This window comes from Ciconia boyciana, chromosome 1 (assembly GCF_034638445.1).
Source record: "Ciconia boyciana chromosome 1, ASM3463844v1, whole genome shotgun sequence".
Taxonomy (NCBI): domain Eukaryota; kingdom Metazoa; phylum Chordata; class Aves; order Ciconiiformes; family Ciconiidae; genus Ciconia; species Ciconia boyciana.
Genome location: NC_132934.1, coordinates 139,743,691 through 139,759,350, shown reverse-complemented (window position 1 = coordinate 139,759,350; position 15,660 = coordinate 139,743,691). Strand labels below are relative to the sequence as shown.

Sequence of the window (15,660 nt, the reverse complement as noted above, 5' to 3'; positions counted from 1 at the left end):
CCTCATCTTCTTTCCTTTTTTTTAGCTTTTATGTTAGCCGTAAGAGTGAATTAACTCGTCCAGTGAAGGGGTTCCCCTAGGGAAGAAAGAGCCTACCTGAACCAACTTTTACTATTATTTTCATTTTATGGAGCACTCAAATGTGCTAGTTTTTTCCAGCATGCAGGCCCACATACTCAAGAACTTACAGATAAGACACGACAGTGAACTAGAGTAAAATAAACTATATTAACAGAAAAAAAACCCAAGGATCTATTCAGGCTACTGCTGCAACTGAGATCAGGTTCAGCATCAATATCTGATTGTAATTAACTAGTTACGACACTGTGGGTTTTTAAAAACAGATTTGCTAAATTTAGTTACAAGGCAAGCATAATCTGAACAGACTTGACCCCAAATTCCTCAGCTAAGGAATCTTGTTTGTCATTTGTAACAGCTCAGTTATTCTGCTAGGACTGATTAAAAGAAAGGATTTCAGTTGTGTCAATCTTCCATGGCAACCGTGAAATACTGTAGGATCAAATAATCTGTCAATCCATATCACCAAAATTATTTTAATTTATGAACATGCCTTGGGCCTATTACTTCCATCATTCATTTTGTTGGCAAAGCTCCTCTTAAACTCAATGCCATGCAGGAGGTGTAATTCCTGCATTTCAGAGTATAAACTACTTTGGCACCTCTAAGCAACCTTTATACAGATTTAATAAATTCCAAGAAAGAGCTAAATACTACTGAGATATCTTATACTACCTTAATGGTAAATTGATTTTTTTTGTTTAATTGCTTCAGTTAGTTTTCACTACTTAAGTATGTTTGGAGCTGAGATCATAATATTCAGAGTCCTTGCAATATCTGTCTTATATTAAAGTAAGCCCACTAAATGGTACGCTGAGTGGTATTACAGTAATCAATGGACTGTTTCACTGTGTTCATTCCCTTTCTTTCACACTATCAATCCTGGATTTCTTTCTGTAGTGCAAAGGTTTAATGGAAATAGGAGAGGACAGCCTTACCCTGCTGAGTTCATAGCTCTACACCTTCTTTTGAAACAACTCACGGTGATAAAAGAATTTGCAGTTCAGAGAGTGAAGGGACACCATCCAGGGTATCAGAAGAGCTGAGTTTATGTTTCCTCTGATACAGAAGAAACCTGACAGTGCTGCATCCACTACTCTATCAAAGGACAGCAGACCTCCCCTGTTTCAAGTGAATGCAATCCCACACAAGGTGGGCACTCTCTAAGAACGTTTACCAAAGCAAACTCTCTCCTGGGAGATGGAGAAATAACCTTTACTGTACAGCACCGGTGGTTAGCTCCAGCAGGGATTTCTCGCTGTCAAGAGCTGAGAAACTTTTTGTAACCCTCAGAACCAGAACTTTAGGTGTCTCAGAAACTTTAAGTTTTAAAAAAGATGTCCACAGAGTTTAGACAATTCCAAGGTGAAGCACTAAGGTTTGTCACAATAAAGCTAGCAGTAAATACAGCTCCTTATTTGTTTTAATAAAAGAATAAATGAATAAGTAAACTTCATTATTGTCTCTCCATATGTATGCATATATATGCCTGACATCCATTCACACAACACAGACGTGTTCTGTCTGGAAATAACTGACCTGGCATATTTTAATTAACTTCATTAATTAACTTAATACAATTAACTGTCTAAGTTTCCAATGTAAACAGTAATACTATTATTTTTGGAAAGCATTAGCACCAAACAGAATTCTAAGTTTGTTCACAAGATATACAGTATTCTCATGGGATAGTGCAGCAGGTCCTGCTCAGCTGGTTAAACCTTAAAAAACAGTAGTGTAAGAACTTAGGACACTGTACATCATAGCTAACTAGGCTAAATAGTATCTTAGTTCCCCTAGTTTTTATATTAACCGATGGAAATCAGTCAAATGGTTAGTTATGTCAAGTTTTTATGTGCAGTAGAAAACTAACGGTAACAAAATCCCTTCTTCCTGAAGTGAAAAATAACCAAAATGGTTTTCAATGTGTTTGCATTCTTTATATACTTGGAGAGTTAAATAAATAATATATTGACAGATTGAGCCTTCCTCTTTAAAAAGAAAACATCACAAAAGACCTGAAGACACAATACAATACAAAGGAAACAAACTTATTCAAAATTAGTTTTTCAATACCAAGTAAAAATTTATGTGAGACATGAGAAATTACTTGCAAATTAGCTTATGCAAAGGCCATAGAAAACAGCAAGTTTTTTTGAAAAGTAAACACCTTAAAATAAAGTTATTGAAAATTATAACCCCATTTCTTCTTGGACAGATAATAAAAATAGAATATTGGATGAGGAACTCTGATAAAATATTATGAAATTTCTTATAAGAAATGCAAACAATAACTTTGCATAATTACTCTACATATGGGCACAGGCATAGAGAAATTCAGATCCTCACCCACAGCCTTTTTGATCTTTGACTGCTTTTTGCATGCTCTCTAGCTTAAGTCGCAGAGTAATGAAAGAACCAGCATCATCTCCCCTGGACTGAGATGCCCCAGGAGTTCTCAGCCGAATGGCTAAGCTCTTCGCAGCCTTTGCCAAAAATTAAGGTCTCATAGCCCAATGTTTTGGAATCATACAAGAAAAAATCTCAGTTATATGGACAAGAAAAGCCTGGAGGCAGTGCACACAGTCAGTTTAGTCAAACTGGATATCCATCCTTGTTGCTGATATTGCAAAATAAATTCTATTGCATGCAGCCATACTTAAAATTGACTGCCTGGTGGGATGTCTAAAACTACAAACGCCATGGAAGTACATTACTCTTTAGAGACAGAGATTCTGATTACTAGCACCCCTCAAGGGTGCCCAGCGTGTATGTCCCATAAGCTATACATAGTTCACAAAGCCAGTCAGGCATCCTGAAGCTTGTTCTGAACTGACATCCCCAGTGGGGTCCATCACACAATCAAACACGCGTCTCCTGTGATGCAGAAGGGACAGCAAAGTTCTCAGAAAGATGTCAGTTGGAGGAGGCTTCTCCTGCCACAGAGGTTAACTCAGCCCCTTCTGCCCACGTGTAACAGACCCCCAGGAAAGGCAGCTGTCAGGATTCTTAACACTCTTGCACAGGAACACATTTCTGAAACACTCTCTGCTGTACATCCACTGCAAGAAGGCAGAGGTTCTTGCGCATGTTTCCATGAGGTCTGTTTCTGGGATGAGAGAAAGCACAGCAGTGTGCTACCTTTGCAGTCTGGATCCACCAGCCAGAAGAGTTGGGCTTCTACAGTCTAGCACATATACATGGCACGGTAACAGTGAGGAGTAATTCAGATCTGGTTCATTTTTGCTACATGGTATTTTCCTAGCAGAAAAGGCAGGAGGTTGTTTGCTGAATGTGGAGAATGCAGATTGAAGACCTGCACCTCAGCTGAGAGATAATAAATAAGTCACTGCAACTTTATCAGGTTTGGAGGTGTGCACGTTCCCTTGGGCTTGCTCAAGCAGGGTTTCATGCCAGGCTCTGCTGCATGTGACTTTTTTCTGAGCAAGACTCTAACATAGTGACAGCCCCCTGTAGCACTACATTGAAGGAAAGAACTTCACTTCTGAATGTTCAGTTTCACAAGCTTGACATTATTTTAAGATAGCTTTTTCCTAGACAATCTGAATTGAGAATGAACACAGATTGTCACAGAATTTAAACTCCCTACTTGATTTTGTGGATGGTTTTATTCTCTCTTTCCTTCTTTTTCCTAGCTATAATGACATTTTGCAGGTCTTTTCAAAATCAGCATTTTACTTTTCTTGTCAGCAGGGATGAGGGTGAAGCAGTTAAGATAAACGATTGGAACTCTGCCATCCAGGTGGACTGTCAGCATATTAAAAAACAGATTGAAACTGGGAAGGAACTAAGTGAAAATTTATGCTCTGTTGGCTGCTTCTCGTTAAGAAACATTTGCTCATGAATCTTACATTTTCAGTCTGGATTGCACTGAGTGATAAGAGCATGATATCATAGTCTTTTCTGAATTGGGAGGGTAACGTCTGAAAAAAACAACTTTACAAAGAATAAAGGTTTTAGTCTTTTTTTCACTCTTTCTTTTATTTTAAAAAATTAAATAGCCTTTTCACCAATTGTATTTCTTATCTTTTTTATAAGACCCAAGCCATGCCTTGGAGACTGTGCACTGAGTCCCACTGACCTCAAAAGGACTATGTCTTTTATGCGCTTCCTTCAATGGATTTTGGTATCTAATTCTACATTTTTCAAGAGATTTATGGCTTTCAGAGACTTTGGAATTCCCATCTGAATAGATCATAAGTATGTGCTTACAAGAAAGTGCCACTCACTGGCCTTATGAAAATCAAGCCTCCAGCTAGTTCTATAGATTTTTATCTATAGAGAGCAAACCCACAAAATAAACTCATTTTGAAAACATAGACCTCTGAGTATTTTTTTCTTTTGGGGACAAGGAAACCACTATTTACTTCTTTACTCATATGTTCACACACTTTTTATGAAGTCATTTTCAATACATACTAAAAGCATTTGAAGTTTCTGTAACTGAAAAACTGGAAGTGAAAATACTGAAGTTCATTTCTCCTGAGTCAATCTAGAAAACAGTTCATTGAGCAGTGAAATAAGGCCTTGGAGATCTGGATTCTGTTTGCAGCTCTGTCATGACCTGGAGAGAGACCCTATAGAGGGATCCCTCCGCATGAGCCTCACCACCTGTAAGTGATCCAACTCTTCTCCAATCTGAAGAAGACCTTTAGATCATGGTCTGGAAGCTAGGGAACCATATAGCTTTACAAAGAACTGACCTGTGCCACAGTTTGCCAGTTAGTAGCATCATCCTCACTTGGATGGATTCCTTGATTCCACCTCCTCTGAACAACGTAGATCACAGGCTCAATGGAAATATTGAATTTTGAAGACCACTTCACCTCCAGGTCTCCAGACTGCAGTTCTATGAATTTTAATTCTTTCCGAGGTTTCAGTGGAACACCTGTAATAGGAACGTGCAGACAAAAATATGAGCAATTTACAAGATGCGATTAAACCTTAAGTGGATGAAGCTGTATAAAAAAATAATTTTAAAAAAAAGGAGATTGTTGGTCAGACAGAAGGAAAAAAGGAGGGAATGGATAGGCTGATAGCATGGGAGTTTCAGAAATGCTCATAGCTGACCTATCTCTGCTAACAGTAAAACTTGTTTTTAAAAAATCTTCAAAATTTCTTTATTTCATTTAAAAACTAAAGGCTCTGAAAGTTGTAAGCTAAAACTGATCTCCCAGAAGACACTTTCCAAATATGCATTGATAACCTGGAGAAAGATCCCTTTGATCCCAAGCAGAATCCACTATACCTGTTGTTCAGTTTTTCACCTAATTTGTCCTTAAACACATCTAATGACAGAATTTTCACAGCATCACATAGAAATCCATTCCACTACTTCTCTATCCTTACCATTAGAAAGCTTTCTCACTACTTTGTTTAGTCTCCTCCGCTGCATCTTAAACTGGATACTTGTCCATGATGTTCATGGATTGTGGAGAACAGATTCTTTCTTTCATCTATGGAGGAGCCTTTTATGTACCACAAGACTGTTATCATGCCTCTGAATGTTTTCTTCTTCAGTCTAATAACCACAGTGCACTCCATTTTCCTTTAAAATCAGTGTTTCTAGACCTCTGATCATTCTTGCAGTTGTCTCTGGAAACTCTCACGTTGGCCCACAGCCCTTCTCCAGAGTCAAGCCTAAAACTGGACACAGACTGTGTCTAAGCTCTTACCAGTATAGACTAGAGAAGCAGGATTATTATTTCACACATCTTACATTAGTCTGGTATACTTAAGAAAGCTGTTTGCCTTCTCCATGGCAGCATGATCTTATTGACCCACATGCAGCTGCATTGTATGATGTGTCACTCTCCACCCTTCCCTAAAGATCTAGGAAAGGTAATTCCAAGGCATCTTGGAATAGATATGTTAAAACGTATATTGTCCAATTGTTACATTTCAGAGACAAAGATATCTTTCTAAAATTTTACAGTAATTTCTCATTACACAGTGACACTGAAGAACAGTTATTTCTGTTGTTTCTACTGCTGGTAACATCACCTTTTTGAAAACATCTGCAGTAGCTTGAAGGAAAAAACAACTCTTCAAATTTGGCATCTTTTGATTAAATCAACAAATCAAGTGTTAGATACATTTCTCTAGACAGACTTTAGGAACTCATATATTTGAATGCGCAGCATTTTGTCACTTCGGGATATGTCACAAATAAGATTTCTATGCTGACGTATAAACCTTCTTAGCAAGTTATCATATGCGCTTTAGTTATTTTGTCATTTCAGTCTGTGTCCACATAAGTCCAGCTGTATGCATTGGTTTGATAAATTGTTTCCTACTCAGTCTGCCACAGACGACCGAGTACTAAAATTTCCTTAGGTGAACAAACTGCTTTTATATTTTAAGACCTCTTCTCCTAAATCTGATTAGCTATAAGTAAATAAAAATTGATATAGTAGCCCTTGAAGAAACCTAAAATCAACCTGAGGAAAATCCAGTACTAAAATCTGGTTATCACAGCAGTTTAAACCCTGGATATCCTTCAACAGCCGGCAGTCTTAGTCTAATATAACGAACATCACAGAACATGTCAGTCCAGATTTCCACATTTGAAAATCCTTCTTTAATTATGATGTACAATAATCCTACAATTTGCATGTTAAGAAAACTTCCATCTGCTTTGCATTAGGGGCAGTTGGATTCACTTGATTGCAAGTATCTCAGCCTCTCCGCTGTTGCGTAATTGCGTGCAGATGGAGCACAGCAGCACAAACAACGAGAGCATAGCACAAGTGTATTTTAAAATACTTTTGTAGAACCAGCACCATCAATTTCATATCCAGATGTGTAGATCCAATCACTCTTCAATGTGCTTTTTATTATGTAAATAGTCAGCCCTTTCATCGTGCTGGAACAAATTAGTCCTCTGAAGTCTGCAGTGCTTAACTGAAGAATTCAAATCACTGATTGCTGTATGTGTGCAATACCAGAGCCCAGGAAGAATGTTTCTAAAGGTGTCTTTCAGATGGTACATGCATCTCCATGCCATGAAAAATAAATGTACACTGGTCCATCATAAGAATCTGTATCTTAAATGTCGGTTCCCCAGGAATTCAAAAAGTTTCCATGGAAGGGTTTTGGACAATAAAGGGTACATTCATGGCATCAGTACGATTGTAAACACAGTTGTTCAAAGACTCAGAGATGCGCACCTTTAAAACTGTACACTATTTTTTAAATACAAAACTATTTTTCTTTAAGCATGAAAAGAGCTTTTAAACTGTGGATGACCATCTGGCTCCAGCTATCTTACTGTGATATTGTCATACCATCATACCCTTTAAATGTCATAATCTTCTCTTCACAATTTACCTTGCCCATATCTGCAGTTTGGTCTGCTGTATGGATTGCTCCCTTACATGTTTCAGACAAAATTAGTTAGGCTGGTTTAGACAGCATGAACCCTAAATCTTTGTTAAAAAGGGGTCCTGGAAAGTTCACACAAGTAGGTGTATCATCACATCTGAGAGACCACTAACTTCTGAACAGGAAAAAGGTGATGGGTAATTTTTTCAGCTGTCACCAGCTGAGTGTAGAAAAAGATACATGTCCTTGTCCTTACTTGGGGATGCATACGTGCATGTTAGACAAAGCAAACCTGATCAAGCATTTTCCATCCCTTTCTCTTCCTTCCTTTTTTTCTGCATTTTTAAACTGTTTTGCTTCTAAGCAGAGATATTGCCGCCATTTCTATCTCTGAAGTACCAAATTTACTTTAGGCATTTACTGTTATTTATAACATCATTATGTCCATATAGAAAAAAAAATGAGGAGGGTCATGGAGAAGGGACGCTTTCTGAAGTCCTTCACTAGTTGAGACAATGTAAAGGAGGTGGATGAGGCACATGACAGAAGAGCAGGAGAGAACATTTGATATTTCCAGTAAAGGGAAATAAAAATGTGAAGACTATGTAACTGATTAGTAATACTCCCAACAGAGATGAAAAAATGCAATGATAATGGACAGTTTGAAGAATATAGCGAATGCAAGCCAATAAACAATTAAGATAACAAGTAACTGGACTTGTTATGTTAATCCAACAACATTTGCAATATATGACTTTGGTGCAAGTGTACTTACATTAATATTCTTTTAGAATTGGGCTTTAGAACTTAGTACTAGAGGGCAAATCCAGTTTGTAAAGCCAACAAATTAGATGGGTATTTTATATCTGCTGTTGTAACTAATCTCCAGAGCTTGATCAACAGTGAAACTATAGGAACTTCTGTAGACTCTTAGATTCAATCTGAGTTCATTTTCTAGCTGTGAGTGCTGTCAAAATGATAAGAATAAGTCCTAAACTTATTCACTAGATCTTAGTCATGCTTGCAGAGTTTGCTCTTCCCTAGTGACAGGAAGGTCATTTACCCCTGGAGGAAATGAATAGCAAGCCTGTTCCGCTTCTATTTGTCCTTTGTTGCAGAAAGACAGGTTGAAGAGGCTAATTAGCTGAATTCATCAGCTGAGAAGGCAGTACAGTATTGGGTTTGCCCTTCCTCTGCAAGACATATATGCTCTTACAAGCAAGCACCTCCTGCAGATAGGTGATAAGATGTTAGAGAAGATTAGTTCTGATCCTATATAATTAGGCTGAACGGCAGTAGACTTTCCAGTGTGCAGTTATACAGTGTATCATATCCTGTCATATGCCGTGTCCTCTCCAAAAGCATGTCATCTCATCTCATTTCATTTGTTTGTTTGTTTGCCTGTTGTTTTGTTTTTACCTTTTCCAGCTGTTACATTTACTGGAATGCTTTGCAGTTGTGGTATGAGGCCTGATCATGTATATCATTACATATACAATACGAATGCCAGTTCATCACTCTGGTCATTTGTCTCAAGAAGATGAAAGAAATAACTGAGAAGTGATCTATTGAATAATTTTCATTTTGAAAGGTGCTGTGTATGAGAGTGTATTAATTCCTTATAGTTTTAAAGAGGCTGCTCTGAAGTGTCTTGGAAGCAAGAGAATTTCCCTTCTGCACTGGAAATCTGGATCACAGTATTGCCTGCTCTTCAAAATAGTTTGAGTACTATCTTCATCAGTTTTATGCTTACTCAACCTCTATGACTTCTAGATCAGATTTTCTCCATTTATGTAAGTAAATAAGACAGTGCTTCCTGATGGCCCATCCTGACCCTACACTCAAAGACAGGATTCAAAAGTCAAAGCACATTATTTCTGACATACGTTCTAATCGTTAGGGACATTCAAAAAGATGCATCAACATTTCAGTTAAAGCAATGAACTTAAAAATAAAATCACCATCTCCTTCGCATATTTTACCATTTTTCCATCACAGATGGAAATAAGTCTGGATTCGGATCTAAGCCTGGAGCTTAGTTCAGAGTTCTGCTGATTAGGCTCTTCACAGAGAGCCCATGCTATCAGAAGAATAACGGATTAATATTTATTTTTTATCACTGAAGTAAGGAGAAAGGTTTTCTAACAAAACATTCCAACTCTGTGGAAAAAGAAAATGCCTTTCATTAATGCTCATTGTTCTGCGTTAGGAGCACATTTTCAGAATATTTCCATGTATGAAGCTTTTTTAAATTCCAACAAATTAAAATCTGGAGTTTGTCTAAGCAAATAATTACTTAGTCTATAAGTTCTTGCAATGGATGTCAAGGAAAACCTTTTTTTCACAGAACCTCAAGACTCAAATCAATTAAAAAATTTTTAATAAGATTGCCCTAGATTTAAATAATGATTTAATATACATATGTGGATATTATAATCTTTCACTATTTTGTTCTTAGGTCATTAAGAACACTAATGCCAAATATAATGCATTGATTTGTTCTTTTACCAGATTATCTTACACCTCCTATTTGGTAGTCCTACCTGCTTGACTTTTATAAACATAAATGTTATGTGATTAATAGGACTTGAACTATTCATTGCTAAACTTTTTCCTGCTGCATTCTCTCTCATCTGCATCAAATTAAGTGAGTTTTCACCTAAATTGGCAAGTTTGTTCTGCTTAAGATGATTCATAATAGCCACATGTATACATTCCACAGATTTCCAGACATGGGCTTCACAAGGGGAAAAAAATTCAGAAACTTGAGCAACATTTTTCTCTGGCTTTCCACTCTTTCAGCGTCCAGCCACATCTCTACAGTCGCCTCTCCTTTTCCTTCCCATCCATACAAACTCATATGAAATTAAAGTCCTGGTTTTCTAGGACACTTTAGGATGGCTTGAAGTTATTAGTCCAGTATAAGTACATATTAATAATCTCTACCTTTGTACAGATTTTTTGGAACTTGGCACGTATGACCGCATCCATTGGAACAGCATTTCTTCACTCCAGAACATTCACTATCAGCTTCACAGCTTTCAACACAGGCAGCTGCAAAACCACTGGCCTTCTCAGGTGCTGGGCAGTCCCCTTGTTTCACAGACAGGATGTACTTAAGGAATTCACAGCTAGTTAGGCATTCATAATTCTTCTTGGGGAAAAGAGGCTAAAGGGAAAACAAAAGAATTGTATAAAGTTTTCAACAGGAACAAAAAAAAAAAAGAAAAATGTTGTATGTTTTCCAAGACCTCCTAAAGGAAAATTCAGATTTTCAGCTTTTGCAAGACTATCCCTGAAGATTTATATATTCAAGCCACTTCTAAAAAAGCATTCCAAGTACAGAATGATGAATTCCCTCAAATAAGACCACTGTCTTTAATGGAATAAAGTGGTTTATATCTGCCAGCTTTCCCTTGTTTTCCTCACATTGGCTGGCTACAAAGTTACTCAATGATAGATTAAAAACATTCCCAAAACAAAGGGGAAGCAATGGTCAGACAGTCTTTTTTTTGGACTATCCCACATTCCTCCCTTTGTACTTCATAACACTTTACCCACAATATCTGATGTAATGCCACTCTAGATAAATAAGTGAACTCTTGTTTCATTATACTGTTTGAACTGAGTTGTCTGACATGTTGCTTCAACACATAGACATTTTATAGCATGTGTACTACTCAGAGGTTTGCAAGATTCACTTAAAACTGTATTAAAAATAGCATCTAGCACCCTGGGGAGAACATTGTGTGTGACACGGGGATTTCATCTCCCCTTCTATCTGGTGCTTTATTTAGTTTGGTGCAAAAACAGCTAAAGTGATTCCCTTCCCTCAAAGTGATTGGTGGAACTGTAGATGGGCAACCCATGTAACTGGGGTTATCTATAGCCTACCTTTCCACCTCAGAGCAACCAAAACCCTTCTACTCTTGACAGATGTGATTTACAGATTCCTAAGCCTACACAGGAATTATAACCCATTCTCCACCCAACTATTCATGTAACTTCTGCAACTTCCTTCCATATTCAAATGTTGTACTTTCTTATTTTTACTGTTCTCATATTTCTGGCAAAATGAGAAAGACTTCACTATTATGGAGGCCCAGGTGTTTCACAGACTATGTGTCAGTTTATTCTCCAAAGTCACTGTGGTCCAAGAATGTGCCGCTACGCTGCCTCTCCCATCTTGTCCTACAGAACAGTCCAGATATTTTTTAATCAGGCTTTTAAGGATGCATTTGGGTGTAACGGCTTAAGCAGCCTAAAAGCTGCCAGAATGAGCAGTCCTCATACCTCCTACTGACTCCAGTGATGCTTGGACACACACTCCTGCTGTTCCCCCCATTGGAATGCACCTGATCCCATGGTTAGCCAGTTACGAAGCTAAACCAGCAGGAAACTGAATTTATGGAAAAAAAGGAGTCAGGTAAACTGTCACCTCTTCTTCTTCACACGTAAGGTTCCTTTAACATTAGTATACTCATAAGTAGTAACATACCAAGCAAGGACCTTGAGAAACACAAAGCTAAATTGTTGCTTCCAGATTTTTTACAAAATACAAAAAGATTGAAAACACTCTCAAAGCAAAACAGCCTCATTTAATTCAATCAAACAATGTGTATGGAGCATACATGAGTCTGAGAGAAAGGAAAGTGGTCCCATGCTTTTGTGTGTGTGTGTGTGTGTGAAGCTAATTTCAAATCCTAAAACATCACAAATTTGCAGCTACTTAATTAAAAACTTTATAGCTCCCTGAGGCATAATACGTCCTCAAGGCTTCTCCTCCTCACCCTATTTCACAGCTCATTTTTCAGTTAGCTGCTAAATGTGCTGCTCTTCATTACAGGCCTTTGAAGTTCTAAATTTAGCTTCAACCACAAAACACTAATCAAAGAGGGATGCTCACTGTTTTTAACTACAATAGAACAGTGTTCTACAAATGTTTTCCTTTTAAACCAATTTTATACGTATTTTCACCCATATCTGGAAACATACAGCCTGAGTGAGAAGTGATATACGAGAATGACATAAATTAGATCCACTAAAACCGCTTTATTACACTACCCTAGAGTTTTGTATATGAGGAAGCAGCAGTTAATCTGGGTTAAAGAACTCTTACAAGGATTGGTTTTCATGAGAAATTTTTACTCTGTCTTCTAATGTATTTACATAGATCAGTCATCCAGTAATCCCTATTTACACACTTGGATCTAAATTTTTCTTTTTAGTTGAAATTACAGCTTTTCCTAATCATCTTCATGATGCTTAAAATCATTTAAACATAAGACATGCTCTTGTACAGAACAAGAGTGCCCACAGTGATGAGGGAGGAGTTAAATCAGTATATCAGTGAGATCAATATATCAATTAAGGTCATTTCTATCTTTTTATAGGACAAGCCGAAAATCTTCATAAACATACACTTTCATAGACTTGAATAAAGTTGTATCTTTATATTGATTTAGTTCTAATACAGCAATTTTCTGTTGAGATGATATTTCCATTTTGTACTAAAAAACACTTAAGAACTGTTAACAGCTGACTTCTACCAACTCAGCAGAGCCATGTTGTAAATCCAATAAAACCATCTCCTTTTAACTGATCTAGGTTTGCTTATTCACAAGGTTATTCCGAAACATGATTCAGAAACAGTTTTCCAAAGGCTTGTTCCTGAATAATTATGTATTTTGATAGTGGTCTTCTGAACTAGGAGTCCACAATCCAGTTACTCCTGGAGAGATATTCTTTTAGAAATCAGATTGACTTTCACATACAGGAAAGTCATCTTTTCTAGCTACCCTGCACAAGGATTTTCACACAACAACATTTTATCTTTTAAACAAAGATACTCTTTCTTACACATAGCCAGAAAAGATAGAAGGGCACGTGGTAGAAATAGCATCTTACAGGTGGGATTTAACAGCACCTTCTGAGAGAAGCTATGTGAGTGTGGCTGGATCAAGTCTTCAAACTTCAAGTTGAGATAAAACATTTGGTCAGAAAAAAAAAAAAAAATTTAAACTCAAACTTAATATGGCTAAATTGTTATATGTGTATCCGTTCAAATGAAGGCAAACGCTGTAAAATCCCATGTTTGTTAGCTGTCTCCTTGAAGCTAATAATTTAAATGAAAGAGACAGCTAGAACAAAGTGAGAAAGAGTGCCCTTGGGCTGACGTACCTCACAGAAGCTTTGGCAATGGTTTTTCTTCAGGTCCCAGGACTCTTTGCAGGGCTCCAGGCACTAGGAAGAACCAGGAGGCAGAGAAGTGTCAGGAAGAGAAAGAAATAAACAACCACAAATGACCCCGCTCTTCTCCAGTTGTTTGTTTGGCCCATAGAAAGTTAATAATAGTCTTTAAAAATCCACTTCTCCTGAGGATAAGATTGTGTCATTGTGTCATGGTGTCAGAGGAAGGTCATGCCAAGCCATGATTAGATCACAAGAAATATTTTCAGTATTTCTTACTGTACAAGGCAATTGCCTCACTTGTTTATATGCCATCCTATTTTCCATCTTATTGAATCTAGGTCCTAATACCATTTAACACCATGTCACTGGATCAACAGAGACAATGTCAAAAGCACTACACTAAACTACAGAAAGTTAAATCTTCTCCTCTCTGACCAGTCTAAAGATTAGACAGGCACATTGCTTTCCCAAGTGAGAAACTATTTCATCAAGCTATGGAGTAAACTCAGCAGAAGTTTAACCACTGTTCCTGTATAAATAGACAATGTTCACTGGTCTGTTAGCAAAACCACTTTATTTCAAGTACCATATTATCATTTCTTCACCTTCAACCTCTATTGCAATGGTTATACAGAGAGTTGAGATTCAAACTGCAAACCAGAGTCAAGCTTCACAGCACAGCATAAAGAAAAATCACACTATTAAGAGCACTATTAAATCACACTATTTACTGCACCTGAAACATAAATTTAGACTCACATCCAGAAACCTTTTCTCTTCCTTTGTTAGACATATGATATTGAAAATTACTGGCATTGTTGGGAGTTAATAACACCCACTCCTTCTGGTAATAGTGGAAAGATACTTATTGCACCAAAAAGAAAGGCCTTTGACATGCAATTTAGTATTTATATAATTTGTTTCTCTTATACATAATATTAGATTGGATCCATATACATTTATGCTACTCAATAACAAGCACAAATACATATAGGCTGTATCTCAGCTGTTCACCTGTATCATTTATGTACTAATAAAATTAGTGTTTTAAAAGTTAAGCATTTTTCTTGCTAGCAACAAAGCCTGAAAAATATAATAAAACCATTAGTCACAGAGGTTACATATTTCAGGAATGAAAAATAGTACTCAAACATTTTCTCTATATTTATTTTGGTATTTTACACTCAATTTCTAGCTCTTCAAAATTCACAATGTGCTATATACAGAGTAATTAGAAGGATACATTATAAAATGTCACTGAAGTCAGTAAGTTTAATTAATTCCAGAGCATTGTTCCTTCTGTCGTATACTGGGCACGTTTGAGCCCAGTTCCACTGTTATGCCAATTTTACAACTCTCCTAACTGTCTGATGGATTTAGCCCCAAGTTAGAGGTATAAATGGTGTAAAGACAAAATGGGCAACATTTTGACCACACTGGGACTTTGTCAATGATCCCCAAGGCTGTCAGGATTTCCATATCCTTCCCTTCTCTGACTTCTTGCTTCACTGCTGCACAGCCACACAGAGCGTATCTAAACCAGCACATCCACAATCTTGAGACGACAACTAGGATCAAGTTCATGCTGACTGGACCACCTCCCTTGCAGGCTCTAGAGCAAAACAGTTGGTACTCCTGGAAGAAAATACCAAGATGCTGTATGCTTCAGAGGGTTTGTTCAAGGCATTTGCACCAGGATATCTTTACTGCAATGTAAGTAGGCTCCAGCACTCGATGCCTTGTCTGGCTGCCGCTCTGTCTCCATAATCGCTCAGGACAGGCCAGGCTACTTTCAGTTGAGCCCCAGCACCTCCTACCATCAGGGCAGGCAGAGACGATGGGCATCTCAACTCAGACACTTCGAACGAAGATGGACAAAATGAACCAGGGCTGAGCAGTACCCTGCAATCCAACTGCTCTCATTCACTCCAAAGAAAACAGATGATGTAGCAAGACATAAGGCCTCCATCATAAGCTTTATAGGTTCTGATTAGAGTACATGCTCTTACCCATACATAAACAAAAAAATCTTCTTACTCCTGCTGT

At 37.5% G+C, this 15,660-nt stretch overlaps 1 protein-coding gene across 1 annotated transcript in view; it reads right to left on the bottom strand.

Annotated features, from left to right (window-relative positions):
* The window catches only part of ANOS1 (anosmin 1), a 148,168-nt gene that overhangs the window by 50,982 nt on the left and 81,526 nt on the right, over positions 1-15,660 (bottom strand). The window contains exons 3-5 of the mRNA XM_072849517.1: positions 13,603-13,665; positions 10,369-10,591; positions 4,803-4,987 (exon numbers count right to left, since the gene is read on the bottom strand). Of these exons, the coding sequence (XP_072705618.1) occupies positions 4,803-4,987; positions 10,369-10,591; positions 13,603-13,665 (471 nt within the window). The remainder of the gene's footprint in view (positions 1-4,802; positions 4,988-10,368; positions 10,592-13,602; positions 13,666-15,660) is intronic.